This window comes from Heliangelus exortis, chromosome 8, assembly GCF_036169615.1.
Source record: "Heliangelus exortis chromosome 8, bHelExo1.hap1, whole genome shotgun sequence".
Taxonomy (NCBI): domain Eukaryota; kingdom Metazoa; phylum Chordata; class Aves; order Apodiformes; family Trochilidae; genus Heliangelus; species Heliangelus exortis.
Window position 1 is genome coordinate 9,413,423 of NC_092429.1, and position 24,515 is coordinate 9,437,937.

Consider the following 24,515-nt stretch of genomic DNA (forward strand, 5'->3'; position numbering starts at 1 on the left):
ATCTGTTTGCATGGTTGAAAGACTGAGAGACCAGAAATAAGTTTTTAAGAGGCACCTTAACTAAAGCCTATAGGTATTGCTAAAACTGTTCCAAATCACTGTGCTTAAAACCAATGTCTAACCATAATAGCAATTAACAATCACTACCTGTTACACTAGTAAGAGGATTAATTCTATTTTTGCTTTTTGAAAATTGACACACATCCAAAAGTAAAAGAAGCAGAGTGTGGAACATGGCTGACATTTGAGTCCCTCATTCATTTTAAGAATTACAGGGTTTTCCCCTCTGTATTGGTGTAGCATAATGTAGTCCCTAAATCTGCTTCATACACAAATATTAAATAGGAATTTAATTTTTTTGAGAGTACTATAAGAACTGACTCTGAATCTGAATCAAACGGTTTGAGCACTTGCAGCTTTCACATACTATTTGGGTTCCCATCTTAATAGTATCTTCCACACTAGAAAACTGTATTTACACCAGTCTTTAGCTCATGAAAACAAACAGCATCCATTTCTTCCATTTTATTTTATAAAATAAAAACCCAAATCAACTAGTTCCATAAAAACACTCAGCAAAGACCTAAAACCATCCCACATGCAAATGTAGCTTATTTTATTTTTATATAACTTGCTGTAGTTTTATTTTTTTTTAATCCGGAGTACAGAGGGGCTCTTGAAATACCAAAAGCAATTGTTCTAATGTCTCAAATCTGCCTCCTAGGAAGCAAGAAGCACTAATTCTTCACCTGGCATACTTGGGGAGAAACTGAGTGGGCTACCTGGGAAAAAAAAAATGCAACAATTCCATTTAAAACATTACTTCTCTCAAGTGATCAGGCTCCATTTGCAGAATGCACCCTGCTGCCAGCAATTTAACAGGCCCCTAATCAAGCCCATTTCCTGGAAGAAAAATAGAGAATCTCAAAATAATTGATGTTGAACTCCAAAGTTTGGGATTTTTTTAAAATAGAAGAAACATAAGTACGAAGACTCCTTTCAAGTCCCATTACACACCATGCCCAGTTCTCTGATGCTGTTTTATTTCACCTGCAGAACAAGTGGGATCTGCAGGCTGTGGAGTAAAGATAACTGAGGAGTTACAAAGGCAGGCAAAGCCCTCTTGTGAGAAGGCTTTAATTTGCCTACAATGAGGAATTTCAAATAGAAGATAGTATGTTTATATTGTAGTACACAAACACTACACACACAGAAGAAGTTATTTGTGCCATTAATTCAAGTAAACACCTACCCCAAAGCCCTCTGATTGCACTGTCTGCAATTTTATGCCTGTTATGTGAGCTCCAGCTTTCACACTTCTTTAAAAAGAATGATTTTGTAAGTTAAGTACATGGAAAATTAGCAGTTGCCAGCAGCAGTACATCAGGTACCTCTCAACTCCCTATTTAGACACAACTGGATTTTTTTACCTCACTAGAGGCACCTCCCCACTGCTACCAAAAAGAAGGAACTCTCTTACAGTACCATTTTTAGGTAACTTGTTTCACCAAGATTGCTGCAATCCACACAACCAGCAAGATACAAGCTATTTCTCTTGATTCATGGTAAATCAATATTATGTTTCCAGCACCACACAACTAAATTACCTCTATTGCATCTGCTGCTGAAAGCTATATGTAAGGGCACGGTTTTTCTTTAGTATTTCATTTTTATCAGTCCCAATGGTACTACATTGCATTCTATGTTATATTATGCCTTAACAAAAATGATTTTACTACATCACTCTATCATCTGTCTAAACTTAATCAAGCACAACATTGCTTTCTGAAAGTCTACAGTAGTCTCATGTCCCTGAGGGGCTTTTTTCATGGTAGCCACTTTGGAAGAAAAATATCAGCTCAGCAGTGTCAAACTATCAAAATTTACAAGCAGGCACTCACCAGCAGACAGCAAAACACCCTCAATCATAGAGTTGTTAAAAAAAAAAAACAAAAAAACCCCCAAACTCTTTAATATTCCTGCATTTCAATGCAACAAGTTTGAGTGCTATTTCATAAATAAAAATTTTGAGACACAAAGTGAAACAGAACTTCCAGGTTTAAATTTGGCCCAGAGTTTTAAAGTAGAACCTGCCAAAACAGTCAACAAACTAAGAACAGGAGGATGCATGAGACTGACACTTAAGAAATGAAGAGAAGATAAAAGCTAGAAAAACAAAAAGTCAATTAATGGAGACCATTAGAGAGATCAAACTGTCAGCCCACAGCCTTTGTAACCCCGGTATTAACCTGTAAAATCACTCATGTCCCTCTTTAAGTCACTCCAATCTTTTTCTTGCCCTTAGCTCACCACAAGCCATTCCTCTGGCTTTTAAATTTATCCTATTGTATAAGTTTTTTATGATCCTAATCCCTTCCCAACAGGCACCCAACGATTAGTCCCCACAGGGGGGATCTCTTTTCTAGGCAGTACAGATTCTTTCACCTTCGCCAAATTGTTGGCTGTGATTATGTAAAGTAAAGCTAAACTACACAGCTGTACAGAGAAGGACATTATTACACACACCTAAAGACAAAAAGCAGCATAATATTGGAAACACTTCACCATAGTCTGAGGGCCACTCATTTGCTGGGAAGGAGATTACCATGGGTTTGGCTTGTTCTGCTTCAAACCAGTGTAGCCCAGAGTCATTACCAGCATGGACAAGCCACAGCTGAGAACAAATGGAGCATAAAGGACTTTATACACAGACTACAGTACCCAGTGACATCTGATATCGTTTCCTTTTTTTGACTGCCAATATAAGTGATATTTATTAGCCTACACTGATACAAAACAAGTGATAAATGTCAAAGTCAATGCCTATTCCCATATTTTGATGAAACTAATTTAGAAGTAATTATATCAGGTTACAGTTGTTTAAGCTATGCCATGTAATAGGTAACAGTTATATTCATCCTCAGTCCAAACATGATTTTATCACTCTAATATCAAAGAGCATTTTGGAAGGAGAAACCTTTGGCTACAAAAGCATCTGTCGTGCTCAAACAATTTGCTTTAAAAGGAGCATTGCTAATAGCAAAATAAGTCATCTATGGATTTGATGAAAGACAGGCAAAAACAAAGTTAAACTACTTTCCATCCAGAGAATTACTTGTTTGTATTCAATACACAAAGTGCTGCAAACTTCAGTGCCCTGACATTAATGATATATATCTCACCTCCAAAGAGAAATGATGTAAAACTATGAATGTAATTACTTAAGAAAGAAGGAATTAAATAAAAGGACAACGATCACTATGTCAGGCTATTGTCTGCATAGAAAGTAGAAGAATCAAATTCTTTATTCACTACACTATGTAAAGCCTGCAGTAGAACACTTCACCCAAATGTCCACAGTAGACAACAACACTTCAGGATGCCTAGAAAAATGAACCTCATTAATTTCAGAAGCATCAATAAAATTGATATGGAAGAATAGTTAAGGACAGTGAGGCTCAATGTTAGAATAAATACCATCAAAATCTGAAACAACTTAATACATCTTACTGGATATCATTCTTGATCCTAAACACAAAAAGAGAAATTTTGAAGTTTAGTCATATAGAAGGATGTAAAATGCCACACATTGTGTATTTATGCTACGGATACACTAATTGAATTCAAACTGAACTGAGCTTTCTCATATGGAATAAATAAGAGGAGCAAATTCAAATGAATTGATGCGTAACCTACCGGTTTTTCTTTTAGGCTCTGAATTACATAACTACAAAAAGTGATTTGTAGTAAATATTCCAAATACAATTATTTCAAAGCTCATAAACCAAGTTGGAGGAACTCAGTGCTGCACTATTTACAGTATAAAATACAATGCTTTCACAAGATACAAGTGAAGTGACAATGCATTTTTCTAGGACACACCTGGTCATGTTGAACCTGGTCTAACAAACCATTTCAATATCACTTGAATTTCCTATATTTTTATGTGGTTCGTACTTTGTTTAGCAGTTACTTTCCAATGTGCCAGTGACCATCAGGCCAGAAGTTGTACTACTTAACCTGCGTGATAACTAAGAACAACCTTTTAGCAAAGAAATATGAACACTCAGATTGCAAAATTTTAGTAAGTCCACAAGAGCCAACCACATTTCTTCAGCTCCTCAAAGATTACATAAACTTAAAACTGCTGCTAAAATGTATTCAAATTTGAAAATTCAGAGTATATTCAAACAGTGAAACACAAAATAGGACCAGTGAATACCTGAACTGTCTTGGATGCCAAGATAAAAGAGATTCATTTGCACACTGCACTGCTGCTGAATGAAGTAATATGGATACCTGCAACCCCCTTTTGTAGTAAGTATGCATCCCAAAAAAGTCTAGGCTATTCAGCTCTTCAATATAAACCCCATTTGAAGATTTAATATCACACACTTCAGAGTATAACAGAAAAATACCAGAGGTATTTTGCACAGGCACACCTTGATGTCTACACTCCATATTTTTAATAGCAGCTCCTAGAAATTCAAGAACAACCAATCTTGGAAGCCTATCCCATTTTGATCCCAGAAATGGTAAAATCCCATACAAACTAGAAGTTCCAGAAATACTAATGGGTAAAGCAATATAATGCAAAGTAACAGAGAAACAATGGCTGAATCATATGGAAAATACAGATACATATTGACAACTAATTTTAAATCTCTCTTGACATTTTAGAGTCTTTTCTAGGTGTTTTTAAAAGACTGCAACTCATAATATACTTTTGTCATTTATTTGATTAGCAGCCAGAACTTACAAACATTCAGAATGCAAAGATACTTCATATTTACCCCTTGAAAATATGAGAGGACTACCTGCCCCCACTCAATACTGACACAGCTTTTCAAGATCAGATTTTCACTTCCCTTGTACAAACCAAGCCATCTTCCCAGTGTGTTAGCGAAACTGAAGAGGCAACCATAAGGAACAGAACTGACAAGAAAATAAAAAGTGCTGTAACCAATTTCAACTTCCAGGATGATGACATAAGCCTAGAAGCAAAATCCATGTTGCCTCACTGCAGGACATTTCTTCTCATTAAAGAGGTAAGTGGGTCTGTGTAAGCAGTGAAGACTATTAAAGATAAGCAGATTAAACACTGGTCTTGCAGCACAGTAGCAGAGTCTTATGTTGCTAGGTTGGAAAAGTGGCTTTTCTTTTAATACTGGTGATTTCCAGCATTAAGCAAGTACAAAATGAAGTGATATTAACACAAGTGATGCACTCCAAGTGGCTAATGGAGAGGAAAAGAAACAAAAGCCACTTTCCACACAGCAAAACCTGCAACTACCACTAACAGCAAAGTGCTCTCCTGGCAACCAGCAAGTCTACCAAGCAGACACTTTTAAGCCAACGAAATGTATGAAAAAGACATCACTGTTTATCTTTTGGAAGAATCTCTCTGTCCAACAACTACTTAAACTCAGATGCACCCACATGCAACCAGTTTTTCATAGTCACCTGCTAACAAAACCTTTCTTCCAGAAGTATTAGAATTAATTACTCGCATTTTTATCCTTTCTCACAGGCTGAAAATAGAAAGTTTAGCTATACAAGCATTCACTAAGTCCTTACTGACAAACTGAAAGCACTTATTTAAGCATAACTACAGCAAATTATCAGACCAATTTAACAATACCCTGAAGACAGGAGCTAAATGCTATCCTTTCTGCCTGAGCAAACCATTTAACCTTTTATCCTTGTCCATATTTCAAGGACTTTTTATTCTGACAAGGTTTCACGTTTCCCTTGGTATATTTTCTAATGTCTTAATGCCAGAAGCATATGGTCCCCAAACTCCTGCTCCATGGCAAAGTGTGCCACAAGCACAAATGCTGAACAACAAAACCAGTATGAAAGCTCATGTGCCAGGCAAACATCCACCAAACACCAACAATGCTCCACACCTCCTGGAGCATGAGTCCCGAGTCCCACAGTGGGATGTAGAACACTCGTACACACCAGAAGAATCCATCTTCCCCTAACATGTGGCATCCAAGCACAAGATAATAACAAACTCACATAATAAGACTTCATAATTTGTTTCCACAGACTGTGTTTAGTCAAAACAAGTTGTTTATGACTGATCTGATTAATTAAATTTAGTAACCATTCATCTGCAGTCAGTGATCCCCAGTCCTTCTCCTCACTCAAGTCATTTCAGATACTCTACCTGAGCAAAAGCTCGTGGACACCATCCAGCTAGCCCAGGCACCCACAGAAATTGACCCAAATGGTTCATTTGGCCTTCCCAACTTCATAACACTAAGCTGGATCCCCCTCCTGTCTGCTAATTTTCAGTGAAGCCAAAGAACTTAAAATATCTTTTGGTCATCTTCTTCAGTCCATATTTTAATTCCTTTCAGGTGTTGAAAGGTTACTGGGAGAATATGAACCAAGCCTGAGCTTAAAATCTTGTTTCTTTTGGAATTAGCCTGAAAACATGACTTTTAAAAAACTAATATTTTTTAAAGAAACTCAGTATGCAGTTTCTCTAAGTCTACAATTTCTGTAACTGTACAAGTCATTTTTATTTATCTCCTAATCTTATCACCTCTTCTTCAGTCGTGACTGGAGATGCCTCCTCATCAATGTTGGAAGCCCCTCAGCAGACATCTGATCTGTGGATTCGATTAGGTTCCTAATATATTTCTAAGCAGTATAAAATAAATCTTGCTAATGCAAATAATCTAGATTAGAAGGAAAATGTGATTATGTTCCATAGATAATTTGTTTTTTCTTTTTGAAGTTTTGAATTAGTGAAGTTAACTACAATGACAAGTACCTACAGAAAGCCATCCATGAGCTATTCCAGACCTCAAATGTGAAACTTTAAACCCATGCTGCTGTTATCTTCCACAGGTAACTTTAGTAAGTCAAGGAAATATCCAGATTTTTTTACACATAATTTCAATAAAATTATATTTTTCTTTCGAAAGCACACTTAAGCTTGAGCTTCCAAATCAGACCTGATTTGCTTTGATATAAACATACCACACCACTGTCATTCTTCTGTTGTCTGAAGAACAGAGCAAAGCCATTATTCCGGGTATACAAGAGAACACTACAGGAAGCCAGCATATGCACCAGTGTTTAGCTTAAGAGAAGTACCCTCCAATTTATACTGTTTATTATTCAAAGATCGTAGAAGACTGCTATTTAAAATAATCCCCTCAAAGATTTTGAGGAAAGATACTTAAACTTTTTTGCCTCAGTTTGTGGGGTTTTTTTTCCTTTTGTTTCTCCTAAATGTATCATAAGTATCCCAAAAGAATATAAATCTCTATTATGGAAGAGGAACCAATCCTCTTCAAAACTTGAACATTTTCTTTCCTTTCAGCATACTTTCCATTGTCTCCCACCACAGCTCAAAGCACAAAGAGAATTATATAGTCCAGGCCAAACACCGAACCAAGGTGAACAATACCCCTGTCCAGACCAAGTTTTGGTTTTGGAGCACTGAAGTGAGGATCTGGGGGAGTGGAGGGAATTTAAAGGAGGGTGAAGGGTAAATGAGTTATCAGCTGGTTTGCACAGCTCAAGAAGACATCTAACTAGAAGATGTGTAAGTCAAGAAAAATGCATCACAAGAATCAAAAATGTATAGATAACAGATACCTAATTTCTAAAAGCCACTCCAATTTCTCCTAAAGGCTGCAAAAGGAAAGGTAGATTCCTCCAATATTTCCCATAATAGGATACCTTGTAGCAGGCCGTTCCAGAAACTCAAATCCAATAAACTCGTAATATATGAAGACTTTCGCTTATTATTGTGTGCATAGATTCATTTTCATGCTAAAATTAAATTCAATTTAAAGCTAATTTAAAATTTATGTATTAACGTCCCAGTTAATACATATATCAAAAGTTTTTAAAAAGCAGACTAAAATAAAACTGATTTGGAGTCCCACTCAGTCTCCCCTAATGGTAAACAGTTTCTTTTCCTTCACAGAACACAATTTCTACTTCTAACTTCCCCATAAAAATGTTGTAAAAAGCAACATTCTTACCCACTGCATGTTTTATTACACCTTATAACCAGCTTGTAGCCAGCACAAAAATGTCTTCAGTAATTATGAAAGACAATCTTAAGGAAACAAAATTGAAGCACGTGTCACTTTTCAAGGTCTCTAAATTATGTCCAAAAATGTCCCAGAGAAGGTTTAAGCTGTAGAAAACTGAAGAGCACAGTGAGCCTTCTCTTGTTAAATACAATGACTCTTAGCCTTTCTGTAACCACCCTGATTCCCTTTCCCCATAAAACCAAACAAAACAGTGCTCAGTCCTTTGAGTAAAATAAGTACGTTCAAAAACAAGTCCACCAAATATTCTGTGATTATATTTTCCATGCCTTAATTCTGCACACACACACACACACACACACACACACCAGGAGGAAAATGTAAGATTTATCTTTAGAATTAAGAAATCATTCTACAGTGGTTTGGTGGTGGTGGTGATTTTTTTATATGTCCTATATATATATGTATATAGATATGAACCAACACACTGTGTAGTAGAAAATACTAGCCAAGATAAACACATTCAAGTACTCTTCTGATGCTACTTCTGTTTTGTGTTTGCACTGAAGCCAGCCCAAAAAAAGGAACCAGCAAAGTAAATGAAAATAATTTATCTTAGCCCAAAAGTCATTGGAACTGAGCAGTGGTTAACACTGTGTATGAAGCTGTGGAGCAGAGAACTGTGGTGATGATAATGTCCAACCACATCTTAATACTGCTTTCAGATACTGAAATTCGGAATATCACACACTCCATTTCTTTTCTCACTTGCACTTATTAGTACAGATTTTGGGGACAGAAGCTCTAATTTCATGCTTGTGTGAGAAGAGGAAAAGGATACTTTTCCTACTACTGCAATTGCTACTGCAATGAAAAAAAAAGAAAAAATCACAAATTTGCAGTTCAAGGTGGTGTTCAAAATACAAACTCATCTTCACAGGGTATTACTATTTTACAGATGAAAAAAACCACCAGCAAAGGATACACAGTTATAGGAAACAATAACAAACCTAGGTGGCCTTGTCACATTTGTTGTTAGTATCACTGATGTAGTTTACATCACCACAAATAACTAAAATAAATCTTAACAGATCTCTGCCCAATGTATCAAAAGCAGCTCCACCACCTGCATTATCACTTGCCCCAAGCAGTAACTTATGTCAATAGTCCAAGTTCATTACCTAGAATGAAAGACTAAAAATTAAATAATATTCCATTATTAGAAGCACTTGCTCAGCGTTGTGTCAATACTACTGCACAGCTGCATCAGACTGTGCCATATTCTGTGTGTGTGCATATATTTGTATGTACACATATTTACATATACACAGAAAAAATTCTTTGCCTCTGGATCTTCATTTCCACATATTTCACTGTTACAAATTTGTCAACCAAATCTGTGACACCAAACAGGATGGAACAACAGACAGAACAAATGAGCAAGGTGATACAGACAGACCATGCATCAATATATTGCATTTGCCTGCAGGAACAATTCCTGTTCCTTGATGTTATCTGCTTACACTATTATATTGATATTTACTGCAGGGATCATTGCAGAAGAGATTTCCCAGAGAAAATAGAAAGTAGTACAGTAGTGACACCAAGTATATTTCAGGTAATAGGAAAACATGCAGACATTTGTTTAAGAACAGGAAGAACTGGTGATGGTGAATGGTTTATTTAACAGGGAAAAAAATAATAGGCTTTGAAAAGAGTAAGACATGCATGAGAAATGAGCACAAAGAAACCTGAAAGTCATGAAAAGCAGGTCTTGAACAGGTGACCATTGAAAATGGTCTGCTTTTGTTACTGAGTAGGAATAATACCAAAAAGGAAAGAGGAATGTTAATTGTCTTTATACTGAGAATTCAGTTACAGGATGCAGTAGAGGGAAAGAGAAGAGAAGGAAAACTGAAACATCACCAAAAATTAAAAAGGATTCTACCGTATAAGATGCCAAATGACCAGGAAGATATTAAAATACAAAAGGACAAAACTCTTACAACATGGCAGCCTCAGCAAAGCCCATCAGTACAAGTCTAAGTCAACTGTGCAAAAAATAGGAAAAAAAAAAATTAAAAACCAAGTAAAGAAGCAAACAAGAAACCAAACCCACAGAGGCTATATAAAGCTAAAACAGAAACACCAGCTATGGGGATAAAAGAAAAAAAAATCATCTCAGTCAATCTTCAGTAGTCAATTTGTAAATACTACATGAAACAGTAAGGTTACTTGTAAATACTAAATGAAATATTAGGTTGTGTAAAGTGTTCTTCTATACCAAAATATAAAGAAAACAGTATTTTCACAGCACAAGTGATTAAGCACCAGAACAGGTGCCAAGAAAGTCTGCAAAATCTCCATCACTCGAAATAGTCAAAAACAGTCTGGACAAGACCTTCAGTAACCTGATCTGACTTTGGAATTCTTGATGCTTTGAGTGGAGAATTTGGATTACAGGCTCTAATTTAGGCTGTGATGTTCATTTTAAAAGTCATCAACATCCAGTTTGAACTTGCAAAGTAATTTTTTTCATCACTGGCTTTCCAAACTATTATCATCCATCATCCCAAATAAATCATCTTAATGGACAGTGTCAACATAAACCAAATGTTTTTTTAATTTTTCCTGATTAAGTTATCAATAAAATAGTCACTTTTGTAAGCCACAATTTCATCTAAAAGGTCTACTCCAAGATACAAGGGGAAAAATCCAACATTAACATCCTTTTTGACTTATACATCTGCCTTACTTCTTGATGTGCTTATAGCATATTTTCTTAGTTCCCAAAGTGTTTTTGATGTAGATACTATTTATATAAACCTATCCAAGTGTTTACAGACACACCACCATATATCAACAGTAACTGCTAAAGACTACTAAAATTATCAAATTCCACCATCCTGTACAGTTAGTACAGGGAAATGCAGTCCCTTTCCCTGCATGTCTTCTGCTGACAATGGGAATCATCTGGGCTCCTTCCAACTTCCCTTCCTTTTCCAATAATCCCCCTGAAGCAACATCATGAAAACCTCTCCCCTGCATGTCAAACAGATACAGCCTCCCAGAGAAATTCTGGGCTCAGGAAAGCTCTAAACAATCAGTATGCAGGGCTTGAAAAATTTGTATTATCTATGGTCAGAAACAATTTTTTTTTAGCTATGAAGTTCTGAATGGTCAAATATATTTAAAATTAACATCAGTTTATCCAAATCCAGTTTTAATTATCCCTATATATATTCAATTATACACAAAATATACATAGCTGGGTTTATGATGAGTAAATGTACTACCATGAACACTGTCACCACAGTAGAAGCAGCACATTGCGTCAAGCTACTACAGTAAGAAAAATCAAAATATGCACAAAATATTAAAAAGTGAGACATAGAATCTACTCAGATAATGCAGCTATAACTCTGTGATTCTGTAGCTGCCTTAAAGCATGCATAAGGCATGAATGGTAGTATGTAAAAGTGGTCAATTTATTTCCCTCAAAGGAAGCTAAATTAACCATGTCTGTCCTTTTGTTTTAATAGGCAAGGTCCATGGTCTATAAACAATTACTTATCCTAGCAAGTATGTAATAGGCTATATCCCATCACAAAGCAAAGAAAGGGAACATGGTGCTTTCAAGCAAAAATTTATTCCATGCTCAGCTCACACAAGATTTTGCAGCTCACTCTCTTCCAGCTGTTTTACTCCATAAGAATCAGTTCAATCGTCATAAGCCATAGACACACAAATTACCACCTCTGTTATACTATAGCAAAAGAATAAAGCTTCCACAGCACCACTATAAAATAAAACTTCACTAGTATGTTAAAGTTCAAACAAATTGCGTAAGTATGAGAGCTTAATGAAAGTTGTTGAAAACAAAATATAAATACTGTTTGTATTGTCAAACTGCATTTTGGTTTTGAATTACTGTGCATTTGAAGTAATAAACAAGCATAGCTCTAAAATAAATGAGAATATCCACTCTGCTTTGGCATTTAATTTCTAAATAATGCTCAACTAAAATGGCTACTCTGGGGCAAGTCTGAAAACTCAGTTACAGATTTTTGTAAGTATCTGTAAAAGGGAACTTTCAAAATTAAGGCAAGCTTCATAGTTTAGACTTTGCTTCTTTCCATAATAATATTCACAAGACTATTGGATATAAACCAAGCAATTAACAAACTATTTTATGACTTTGTACAAAGTCCTACTTTTAATTAATAAAATAGACACTAGATGGAAACACAAAACCAAAAATTCTATCATTGCTGTTATGTTCTCAGTCAACCTGACTGACTCCAAAGGTTTGTCAGCATTTTTACGAAATTGTCGACATTGCAAGCAGGAGAAAAAAGAAATAGACTGAAGTTAAACTTACCTGCAGCCCTCTTCTTCGCAGAATACTTGAATCATCCATGTTTCAACTCTGCTGATCACAAATTCCTGCTAAAGCTCACTTGCTTCTGGCTAGCTTTGCTCTCTAACTGTTAAAGAAGTCCATTATTTTCAAACTTTTCTCCCCCTCCCACCCCCACTCCGTCCTAAAAATAGGACATGGTCTTTCACTTGCCTGTCATGAAGAACTGCAGCCACGGTCTCTGACTATCTGTATGTAATTTTGCCTGCCTCTTTTGAGGCAGATTTAGCAGCTCACATTGGAAAAAAATGTTTGACTTTCCTAAATTTTTTCAAGGTTGGGTGTCTCATTCCCCTCATACACACAACTGTCTAGAAATATGTAATAATCTACAACTCTGCGTCAGGCCAAAAAGTGGAATTTAATTCAGATTCTACCTATTTTTGCTTTATTTCCATTTACTTGAGCTGTTCTGAGGGATCAGTAAACTACAACAGCTGCCTTCAGTTACTGTTTATAATAAGCTCCCAAAATCCAGGTCACATTTCCTTTAAAAAACACAGAGTCATACTTAACTAAAAAAATCAATTCTGTGGACACACGGGATGCAGCACTGTTTAAAACGCAGAAAAACCTCACTATGATGAAACAGAAATTTTATTTTTCCAAAATTTGAAAAATTCCTTTACTCCTTTGTACGACAAAGCCAGTGTCAGATTCTTCAGATACTGTCGCACATTCTTTTGTCTCTGCTATCTCTGGGGTGTGCTCTGGCTCCTCGGAGCAGCAGACACGGCACATTCTTTAGTTCATTGCTGAGATCTTGCGACTCTTACACACGGAAGGGTCTGGAACACATGTTGCAAGTTCTGAACATTTAAGAATTCATTCATCTATTCAGCACTGACAGAGCTGTCTTAAGGAGCCCTTCCTTCTTTGTCATCCATGGCAAAAAGGCAAAAAAAAAATATGGAAAAAAAGCGCAGCTCAGCTAAGGCTTTTCCAGTCTGTCCTTGCAGTTTCTGTTTTCCAGCTATCTTCAAAGAGACAACTCCAGCAAGGTCAAAAAAGGCTTTGCCCCTTTATGTACAGTACCCCAGACACATCTTAAAAGGAGCTGTTAGCCTAGCTTGAAAAATAAACAATAAAACTTCTAGCTATATCAAGCACCATTTCAACATAAAAATCTAAGTATATTCATCCCACCATTATTTAAATTACCGAGCATGTCAAGGACCCTTTGTCCTACACATGCCCTTTCTATACTGGAAAGGAAAAAAGAAAATATTTCTAATATAAAGAACACCCTACTGCCGCAACGACCTTCAATTTTTTTAGCAGAAAGCTAAAGCAACAGATTTCATCTCTTGACAAAAGCTTAGGAAGAGTCTATTTATAACTTCTGAAAATAAACGCTGCATTTAAAAACAACCTAACTTCAGCCTCTGAAGGATTTCACAAGATAAATTTTTTAAAAAACAAACAAAAAAAAATCAAACTTCATCAAAAGCTGTGTTTATGAGGGGATTTCAGCCAGACATCCTGAAGTGTTCAAATGCAACAACAATGAGAGCCCAAACCGTAGGCTGCCTACCACAGCTTGAGGAAGTGTTCCTGTTCCCACAGTTATGACAGCTGCAAACCAAAAAAGGTCTCAACACAAGCACACAGGTTGGTGGTGCTTAAAGGAATATATATTTACATGGAAATCTTTAGCTGATCTTCACGCTAAGTGACCGAGTCACATGAGCTAAACGCATCATTGTAAAGTCAGCTGAAAGCAGATACAACTCAATCCCATTCACCAGGCTTTTTCTGATCCTCCGGGGAGCGAGTGTGGTCTTTTATTGTGAGTAGCTAATAAATCCTCATCTTGCCGATTCCTCCTTCCATCTGCCGTTTTAAACAACTGAATGCTGAATTAGGTCTGCAGAGTCTTTGTGAGCTCCCCAACAGGGCAAGCAGCCACACAGAGGCTGAGCAGGCAGCTCATTTGCATGGAGTATACTGTACCATATAAAAAGCAGCGCGCTAGTAAAAACAACTCAATGAGCCACTTGATTTTAAAGGAACAGTATCTTCTTTTGCAAATGTAACTGGGAAGCATCAAGCTGCACGCAAAACTCTGCATGAGAACTTCAGGACATGTCACCAGGGAGAACAGCAACCTAAAAAGCTCTGTTTAAAAGGAAACTGAAACATAAATCGTATTTCTTCACTGTAATAATACTTATGATGTGTTTCCATACTGATTCCTGCATTTTGCCATCAAATATGTTTCCTCAGAAAAATATTCCAAAGAGTGCAACTTGACTTACCAGATACCAATCTCAAACAAATTCTATTTTTAAGCAAAAATCCCACAGAAACAAAGCATTTTGGCATGGATACTCAGACTACATGCATTTTGTATTTAGTGTATAATAAATTTTAGGAAAATTTATACTAGACCATGCACTAATAGGATCACTGATCTTACTTCTTCTTAGGCCACTAGTATTAAACAACACACTGTGAGAGTAATCGGGGATTTATAACAGTTATGCAATACCATTCACATTGTATTTTCCTCCTAAATCAACCATTACATGAAAAGATTTAAGCTTGATTCCACACACAAATAAAACCTCACTTGTTTCTATAATGCAACTGAAAACATTCTCGTTAACACGTAAGCATCGCATCCTCCCTGGATTATTTACCTTAATATTCAGATGTTGCCAATTCTCAAAACGTCTTCACAAGTGACTTATAATTGATTGAGGCTGGCACAAGTCTCAAAATACCATGAGAATCATCTGTTCTCTTCCAAATTTCAAGCTTTCTCGGGGAGAACGCTTTCAACTTGGCTGCCTGCCACACTTACCCTGGTTCTCGGGTAGAGAAGCCAATCAGGACTGCTGCAAAAAAGCAGGCATGGTTTTGCCTCTGCCTTCCCTTGCCTCTTCCCTTCTTCAGAGCAAACAATTCTTAAAATGTCAGATCAAAAACCACCACCAAAGAGATCCCAAATATGGTGACCACCTTTATTCCCTCCTACTTAACTATTAACACTCATCCACTCTCCCTTTTCCTTCCTTCAACAAAACATACCACAGAAAAAGCAATAATAAAAGAGGGTAGAAAAAATATTTGGTACCAAACTGAATCAAGCAAAGGATAAATGGAATTTAAAACCAACTGACATGGAATTTTTTTCTTATGAAATACCTTTTGAAATTTATCTGTCGTTTCATCAAGAGATGAAATCCTTGGACATTCATTTTAACATATTGAAAGGTCTGCAGATAAGCCTTCAATGAAAGATGAGAATGGATTTGTGTAAGACATTTCATTATGAGATATATTACTTAAACTGAAGTACCCAAAGTGTGTTTTATTAGTTATATAAAAAGTTAACCATAAAACAAATTTCTCAAACAGTTTTCACAAACAGGAAGCATTTAGAAAGGGTCTAATAAAAGAGGTGTTTATCAGAAGAAAAATTCAAAAGAAGGAGGTCATGTAATATTTGAATCCTTTGAGGATTACAGTATCTGGTACTGGGATCATTTGAACAAAATCCAACCAATTCCTGTTTGGCTTCAGCTTTCTCTCTGAGAGACATAATTTCTTGATGATTTCTTAATTATTTGAAGACATCAAGAAATGGAAAGAGCCATGAGCTTCCAGTAAGTGTGTTCCTACCATAGTTAGTCTGATAAATAGCTAAGAACAGTTTATCAGCTTGCCAATCCTAGAATGAATTAAATGAGGCTAAGAGCAATTCTCAAAGAAACAAAATGAGGTATTGCCTTACACAACAGTCACACTGGGCTGCTGTTTGCTGTAAAAGGCTGAAATAACCCCACGAGCATGGCTAAAAGCCTCTGGACAAATCATTGAAGGATCAGCCAAGAACTCTTAAAACAGAAAAAGCCAAAGACAACCCAGAGACAAACAGCTCAAACGGTTCTGGGAAGAGACTCTGCCTTAGACACCTGCTACTACAGATAGAATTATTATACTGAGTGAGCCCATTAGCTTAGGTTTTTGTTTAGGTAGAAAGTAAGGTGCTTGCTGGAGAGAACAGTGACTTGCATCTTAAGAGGCAGCAACTCCACAAAGGAATGAGGGGTAACAGTGAAATTCTAAACTGAAAAATAATTCAAAAAATAGAACAATAGCTATATCATTTAATCCATGAACAGACCAAAGGAACTTAAATGTCATAAGTGAGTGGTATTGTCTCTGTGAATGATATTAATAAGATCATTAGAGAAAGATCATCTATATTACCTATATTTTAAGATAAGTATTGATAAAATTAAAAGATCCAAAATTAATGTTTCCAGGGCAGAAAAAGGTCATAGTTAAGTGACTGTGAGAACTCAGTCTCCTTTAACTATCACAAGAAGGACCACAGGAATATTATGAGGACCTGGAATTTTATTCCTTACATTCTAGACAATAATGAAGCCTACCTCTCTCTGCAAAATGGTGGAAAATCTGTTGGGCCAATCACTCTCTATTCATGTGCCAGAAGGCACATCAACTGTAGGAATGGTCTCCATTCAGGTTTGGTCATTACCTTCTCTTCATATTATGTACTCATAAAAGATACTCAGACTCCCAAAACACTTCACTGGTTTCAAGAATAGGTAAGAAGAAATTTCTCATCAATGCTGATTCAGACCTCATCCTGCTGCCTGCTACCAAAATCTATTACTCCTCTGTCTTGTAGAAGAAAAATCTGAAAGTTATAACAGTTCCAATAACAGTGTGCAAATGACTGGGGTTTTCCATCCATTAACTTCAGTATAATCAAAGCAACAATTCTGTCTCATATTCTGTAGCTCACAGATCTCAGAATAGCATCAGTGGAAGATGACCAAAGGCTTCCCAATCACACAGTTAGGAGAGCAATAACCAGAGGAAGTCTCCATGAAGTAGTGTAATTGTTTCTATGAACACTACATTTTACGAAAAAAAAAAAATTGAAAAATTGTAAATAAGCTATCATCTCATTGCTCACATTTTCTAGTCACCAAAGCAACTGCAAAGGGAGATAAGGAGTCTGTATCTAATATATGAGAATGTACATATACATACACACAAAGAAGTATCTGTGTAGAATCACACAGCTCATCTTCAAGCTGTGCTCAGTTTGTTTCTTGTACTATATATCCTAAATATAAAATACCTTCTACGTATCTTAAATTATAAATGAAACTTCAGGCATATTTCAGAAATCACTCAACACTCATGAAAAAAATTTAGCCAGTTTATTAAGAATTAAAATAAAATATGAAGAGGAGAGCAATTAATTTAGCTATGACTTCCCACTCCTTTCAAGTTTTTGGGATCCTGCCATCTTATCAGTAAATGCTATCTTAGCAATCAGATCATTAGACTGTGGATCAGAAATTTGTGTACTCTCTGGTATAGCTTAAGTGAATTCAGGAGCTGCACATCGTGAACTGGTAACACGAGATGTCTGAGTCCACTTCCATTGACAACTTAAGAAAGGTATTACCTCAATTGTGACATTTAGGACTGACCACAGAAACACCAGAAATTCTCAAAACACGACTGGGACCCCATCATAGGAGACACAGTGTGAAGGACATCAATTTCCACCATAGGATGATCAATGAGCAGGACCCGTTCATTCTCTGCCATACAAAGTACTCCCAACCAAAATAAGCCAAAATAAACCAGCAGATTTTCAGTTGTCTGCAACAGGATGCAATGCTTTTTAGTGCATAGTTTTATTATCAAGGAACTTTAAAAAGAACAATTGCCTGATTTAAAATACTGAGTAAAAATTGACATTTTTCATGATTCATAATTCATTTTCCCCCTCTATTTAGTCAAAATTAAAAACAACAGAACATCAACTTGTGGCAAACCTTAAAGATATAACATTTCCTTACATAAGATATCATCTGCTAGGGGAAAAAAAAAGATCACTTTCCAAAATATTATCAGCTGGCAATTTCAATGGAAACTTTAAAGTCTTTGGTAACATTTGTCTCTGCAACCAAAATGAGCCAAATGTTTCACTGTCAATCTGAAATGTGTTTGGGGGTTATTTATTTATTTATTTTGATCACACTATGTTTATCTGGAGATTTAAAAACATGTCCCTTTTAGAAAAACTGACAGGCTATTGAAATAAGGAAGGCTGACGAGCTAGCTTGTTTTTAAATAAATATATAAATAAAATAACTTGGCAGTCAGCCTAAGGAAACTCGCCTGACAGCTTGTCTGAACTTCTGGATTTCCTGCCTGTTTACAAGATTCAGTACGATAAACTCAGACCTTTGGAGCAAAGCTGTGCACTAACACTGAACCATAGCCGGAGCTCATTCTGAACCACGGCAAACTCACTTATAAGGCTTGGTCCCAGGGAGAAGAAATGCCGAAAAAAGTCTAGAAGCCTCAAAGTTTACAGAATAATCAGGCTTTCACATTGAGTTTTCTGTTTCCAGTTTGTTAGGTTTAGATTCCCGGGCAGGAATGCCCCATCCCCCACACTGACTCCATTCTGAGAGGCAGCACACCCACCCTGCCATACAGATGTAAATCTGCTGTCAACAAGGGAGGAGGAAAGAGTTCATTCATCTGCAGACCCAACTGTTTCCATAGTGTACCAGAGAAGGCATATTCAGAAGAGATAGCAGCTTCCAAGCAGAAACAAGTTCCTTGGCTCAATCCCCTTTGAAAGGCAACATCTTTGGGAAGGAACCGTCACCTAAGCTTTAATATTTACAGAAGATGTTGAATTCACCATGCAAACATTCTTGAACTGCCATTAGAAGAGAATGGAAAAAAGCTGCTCTGATGCTACATTTCAAACACTGTTTTTAAAGGAAACACTTACTGCAAAAAGCAGACACTTCTTTTTCAATATCTGCTGCAAATTTCAAGCTGGGGGAATATAATGTCTGTTTAGTAAATATTTAGATGATATAATCAAACCGGCAATCTTTTACTTTAAGACAACCCTCATTCTTTAGAGACATTGGGACTTAAAAAGCAGCAGTGAATACCTCTAATCAGAATGGCAACAAAAACAAAGCTCAAGAACCTAATACCAACCCCTGTGTGTGCTTCCCTCATGGAAAGTATTAATATGTAGTGAAAAGACTACGGAAAGAAAAACTGTAGTTTCACTCCTGAAGGGAAGACATCATGAACCCAGTTAGCACAGGAGCTATTTTGACACAGAAACTAGTTTCATAAAAGCTACAAATTATGGATGTATCTCATATCTCATGCAAGCACACACAGAGAAATACCCTGGAAATTCTACTCTACAGATTTTCAACTATTCTCTTCTGTTCTTCCACTCTCCCTGGCTACCAACACCCTCCCTGCAGCAGCAGAGGTTCACACATTTGCCTGTTCTGTAAACTCAATCTGTAAACTCTGCTTCCAATTCGTACTGGCACCAATAAAGCCACATTTGACTTCAAAGTTCAAGCTAGATAACTTTTACATAGAGATAGCATTTCTTTTACAGAGTTACAGTTTTATGTACAAGAAATTGCAGAGGTATGAAACTATATCAAGCTGTATTTCACTGTATTTTCTTCTCACTTGTATATATGGAACGTGTCATTTTAGACATTCAGTTCTTCAGAACAAACACTTGATGCTTTGCAAAACAAGCCATGAAAGTTAACAACCAATTTTTCTTAATTATTCTGCTCAGAACAGAGTCTACAGCTATAACTATATTTTTCCAATTTAATCCACATGGAATTCATTTCAGTACACCTTGAATCTTACTTTGGTTTCCAGCTGACATTAAAGTGCTTGGACAAATCTCCAAAGATTGCACCATTTTGTCTGCTTAAGACCAACATGATGTATCTTCAAATACTACGTCTGAAATACACACTTGAAGATGAAAAGGTAAAATATCTGGAGTTAAAGGAATCTACTCTCCCCTGGCCTCCTTCTCCACACTGGACTAAGCTTACTTGATACCTAGCAAGACACCTCACAGCAGTTTTTCACTGATGGATTGCCAGATTTTTATTCTTCCTTTTTTGGTCCTAGACAAAATTTTGCTATTCATTTCTCACAAATTTGTCCTTCCCTTAAAATACTAGGGAAAAAAGCTTGTTTAAAAGCTTGGTTGTTAAAAGCTTGGGTTTTTTATAGATGCCCCCTTTTCCCAACATTCATCCACAAAATTAGAGCAAGAACTGAAAGAAAATTAAAAGATCAAATCAATTCAGGATTTCCAAGATTTACAGTGCAATGACAAATACCCTTTTTAAATCCTTCATCTTTGCTAGGATCTGTGTCATAACTCCCATTTTTATGAGGGTTTTTTTCCCTTAGAAAGCTATTTTTCCTCAAAAAAACAGATGCATAATAATAATTTGGCAATTTCTCAAACTTTTTTAGTTTTGTTTAACAGAATCTATTACATTAAGTCAGGGGAGAGGATACAAAAGACAGTAAGAGATGTTGACCAAGAACCTCAAAGAATGTTTCTCAAAGGAAAATTGTGACATTCATTATTTTAAAAGGTATGTGAAGACAACTTCTTTCCATAAAGCTAGCAGGTAAAAAATTGAAAAAAACAGATATTATTCATGTCTGGAGAGTTATAGATACATTTTAATCCAAACTCAATGCAAACAGATAGTGCTTATGCATGACACTACAATACTGCCATAGCCAGCAACAAACATTTCATAAAAGCAAATGTGCTTCATTGCAACATCAATATATTTACGATTTGTTCTTTAAAGTGTTCAGACATCCTACTAAATTACTAATATAACATCGAGTTTAGCAGCTGAAACCTTTTGTTCTGTTTTAAAAAAAACACAAGCTTATCAGTGAAAGATTGAAATATCATTTTCATGCATCATTTGAAATGTCACCTGGGTTTTTGTCTCAGGAACTGACAGAGAATATCAATGTGTTAATTGAAATAAGCAGTATGTAATCCACAGGACATCTTTAGCATATGTTTCCTTCCAAGGGCTGACAAGAGCTTTCTTGGATTTTTCAGCACTACAGTTTAACATTTTCATTCTCAAGCTAAAAAGATGAACAAAAGTATTACACGTTTACATAAATATGTATTTTCCTAGCAGTGTCTTACCACAGGAATCAGATAACGCTGTATCTGTTTTGAGACACTGACAAATAAAATGGGAGTATGGTTACACTGGCACAAAAGTGCTGAAAACCTCATCTTAAAAGCTGTATTCCTCTTCATTATTCAAAAGGCTAAGAAAAATAAATCCAATCAGAAACCCAGCTCCATGATGGAACATTCTTACTGATGAAGGAGAATGAGCTAGTGGATGTAACAAGGCAAAGCTCAATACTCAAAGCTATCATAATTTAAAATTAGACATAATTATCCTTAACAAAACCAGGCACTGTGGAAAGGGGCTTTGGAACAGCTGCTCCTCTTCAACTGAAATGCTCATTTGTTTTACATTGACCTAGAAATCAGTATCCTCCTAACCAAAAGCCAATTAGATAATAGTTTCCCTTTCAAGCTTGTAGAATACTAATTTTTTTAATGTCTTTAGTAGTGAAAAGCGAAGAAATAAACTGCAGATGATGCCACAAGTATCCTCTGCTCCAATAAGCACAACCAAATTGTCCCTGTTCCTTCCCAGGCTTTCTGAAAGGTCAGATTTACAGCCCAGGAAAGACACCCATCACTTCCTTGTGCTAACCTTTCAGTGCAGCCTCAGCTTGGTAAAACCACAGAACCCTGCAAAGGCTGCACATAGAAATCTTCAGTTTGCTGGAGTAGCCTTCCACCATTCCTTCCACAATAACAGTAATATGCCAAACTGACAACAAGGAAGCATTACATGTTTCAAAGTGTTTCAAAAGCTGTCCATTTAACCTTGCCCACTAACATCAGTATTTCTGGAAAGAGAATAATGTCAAATTCTTTCAGTACTGCAATATAAACAAGCTGCTTCTCAAGCAACAGAATTAAAGTCACATGGCTTCCTAAAGTCTTGAGATTGTCATTTTTCCAGCTTGTTCCCTCCATGGTCCTTACAGAAGGAAGGCTCCATTTCAAACAGCATCTCCCCCAGCTAATCAAGAGCTGTCATATTTGAATGTCAATCAATGCTGCCAAGCCACAATAAACAATTAACTGCCTCTCTTGGACCATGTCAGGGGTGCCTCCTACTCTGTTCCCATCCTCATGGAATCACAAAATTATTTTTGACCTTTCTACTTCTTTTCAAGCCTGTATGAAAATGGGCCAGCAGCTCAGAAGTTACCAGGAAAGAAGGAACAATTGCAGAAACTTGGATTCCCTAACACTGCTTGATGTTTCTGGTAATCACAATAGTTTACACCACTACTTGCAATTTTGGTTAAAGCTGATGCCAAAAATACATATTCATCTACATCTCTGTTCCATCTCTATAGAGACAAAATGGTGATGAGTACCACTTTGATTGCTCTCAAATACAAAGCCGTAAGATTTCTTGGTCTTCTGAGTCTTGGCAGCATCCCTAGAAAAAAATTATTTCCACAAAACAAGTAGAGCCTTTTCTAAATGCATCAACAAAAGAGGCTTCTCAGAAGACTGGTATCCTACTGAGTCTGTCAGGATCCAGAAAGAAACTAATTAATGCAGGAAACTACATTACAAAATAGAGAATTCAATTCTACAAAACCATTCGGTCTTCAAAGAAGAAAGAAACACTGACAGTCACCAGTAGCAATCCACAGTTCCATGCTGAAAAATAATCTGTTAAGGCAAAGGGTGGGTGATTTAAAATTGAAAGGAGCTTTCCAAAACTGCCAAAGTCGTGAAATAAACAAGCCTATATTGAAAGAATGATCTCATAGCACAACACAAATCTGTACAGTCAAGGCAGAATTCAAGGGAAGGAGAAGTTCTTTCCAGAACAGGTAATAAAACTGAAGAAACCCCTGTCTCCTATGGTTTCTTTCTGAAGTCACTGAAGTAGAAAGTATTGAAATGAAAGTGCAAGCTGCAATGGGCAAAAGACAAACACAATAACAGCAGCATGATTCTGAATACACCTCAAAGGTATCAGGCACCTGCATCATCAGCTTGTTGTAGCAGCTTACTCCCTGTCTCATGCTCCTGAATTTCAGACTCCTTTCCTCCCCAGTACTGCCTTCAAAGCTTCTTTTGCAACAGGAAGCTGAAAAAAAGTTAAGAAAAGCCCACTCCTACCTGGCCAAACAAGAGTCAAGGAGTAAGCAGATTATCCAGGAGGTTTCAGAGCAGCTAGGATAACATCAATCCCCAGCAAAATAAATATTTTAATCCTGTATCAGCTTTTCCAAATAAAGAAAAAGGAGACGTAACAACAGTTGTTGATAGTTTCATGGAAAAAAATAAAGTTACAAATAAATCACTGCAATTTCTGAGGACAGCTCTTAGCTGATTTTGGGTGGGGGAAATGAGGGTTGAGGTGTTTAAATTTTTGTTGCTTCTGCTGATAAAGTAAACATGTAGCCATCAGACTTAGAACTTCAGAACTTTTAACTTGCCTGCAAAATCTCTTTCTAAAGGAAAAAAAAATTAATCTCTAGGAAACAAAAAACTTCTAGGTTAAGAACCTGCCAATCAATTGAATTTTTATAAGTAGCTGTCAGAATTGTTACTATGGCCATTCTGTGTAAAGAGAACAGACATGCATATAACACTATTCAGCATTTTAGTCGATGACCTAGAAATAAATATAAAACCACTGATGATAAACGTAACTGCAATAGCAACGTATGAACAGTGAGGTCAGCACTACCAGGGCTCTCTGAATGACTTGGCAAGGCTGCTGTATTCAAAGACTGTGTTAATGAAACCAAATGGTAAATTACACTCAGAGCTATGTCATTATTTCCTTTTGCTCACTGAGGTAACAACTCCTTTATTTGGTTTCTAATCATTCCATTTTCCTTTTAACCCTTCACTGCATTTCTCTGCCTTGAAAAGGAAGCCCCTAACTAGATTGTATGGAGGCGAAAAAGATTCAGGCCTCTCAGCTCATGTTCCTTGCTCTTCTACAAGCTTTCTCTTTCTAAATCTGTTCATCTTCCTGAAATCAAAAGCAACCTTAGTGATTTTGGGGTTTTTTTTTAACTACTATTTTTTGCTCTGCATC

General features: G+C 36.5%; 1 protein-coding gene across 9 annotated transcripts in view; it reads right to left on the minus strand.

Moving 5' to 3' along the window:
* MAST2 (microtubule associated serine/threonine kinase 2) overlaps nt 1-24,515 on the minus strand; it is a 180,431-nt gene that overhangs the window by 121,667 nt on the left and 34,249 nt on the right. The window contains exons 1-2 of one of the 9 annotated variants that reach the window (XM_071750259.1): nt 13,979-14,296; nt 12,406-13,232 (exon numbers count right to left, since the gene is read on the minus strand). The exons of 6 other annotated variants lie outside the window; for them this stretch is intronic. In XM_071750259.1, the coding sequence (XP_071606360.1) occupies nt 12,406-12,444 (39 nt within the window). In that variant the 5' untranslated portion in view covers nt 12,445-13,232; nt 13,979-14,296. Of the gene's footprint in view, nt 1-12,405; nt 13,233-13,978; nt 14,297-24,515 lie in introns of those variants that run through there. 2 more of the 9 variants (XM_071750255.1, XM_071750258.1) reach the window with 2 other exon arrangements.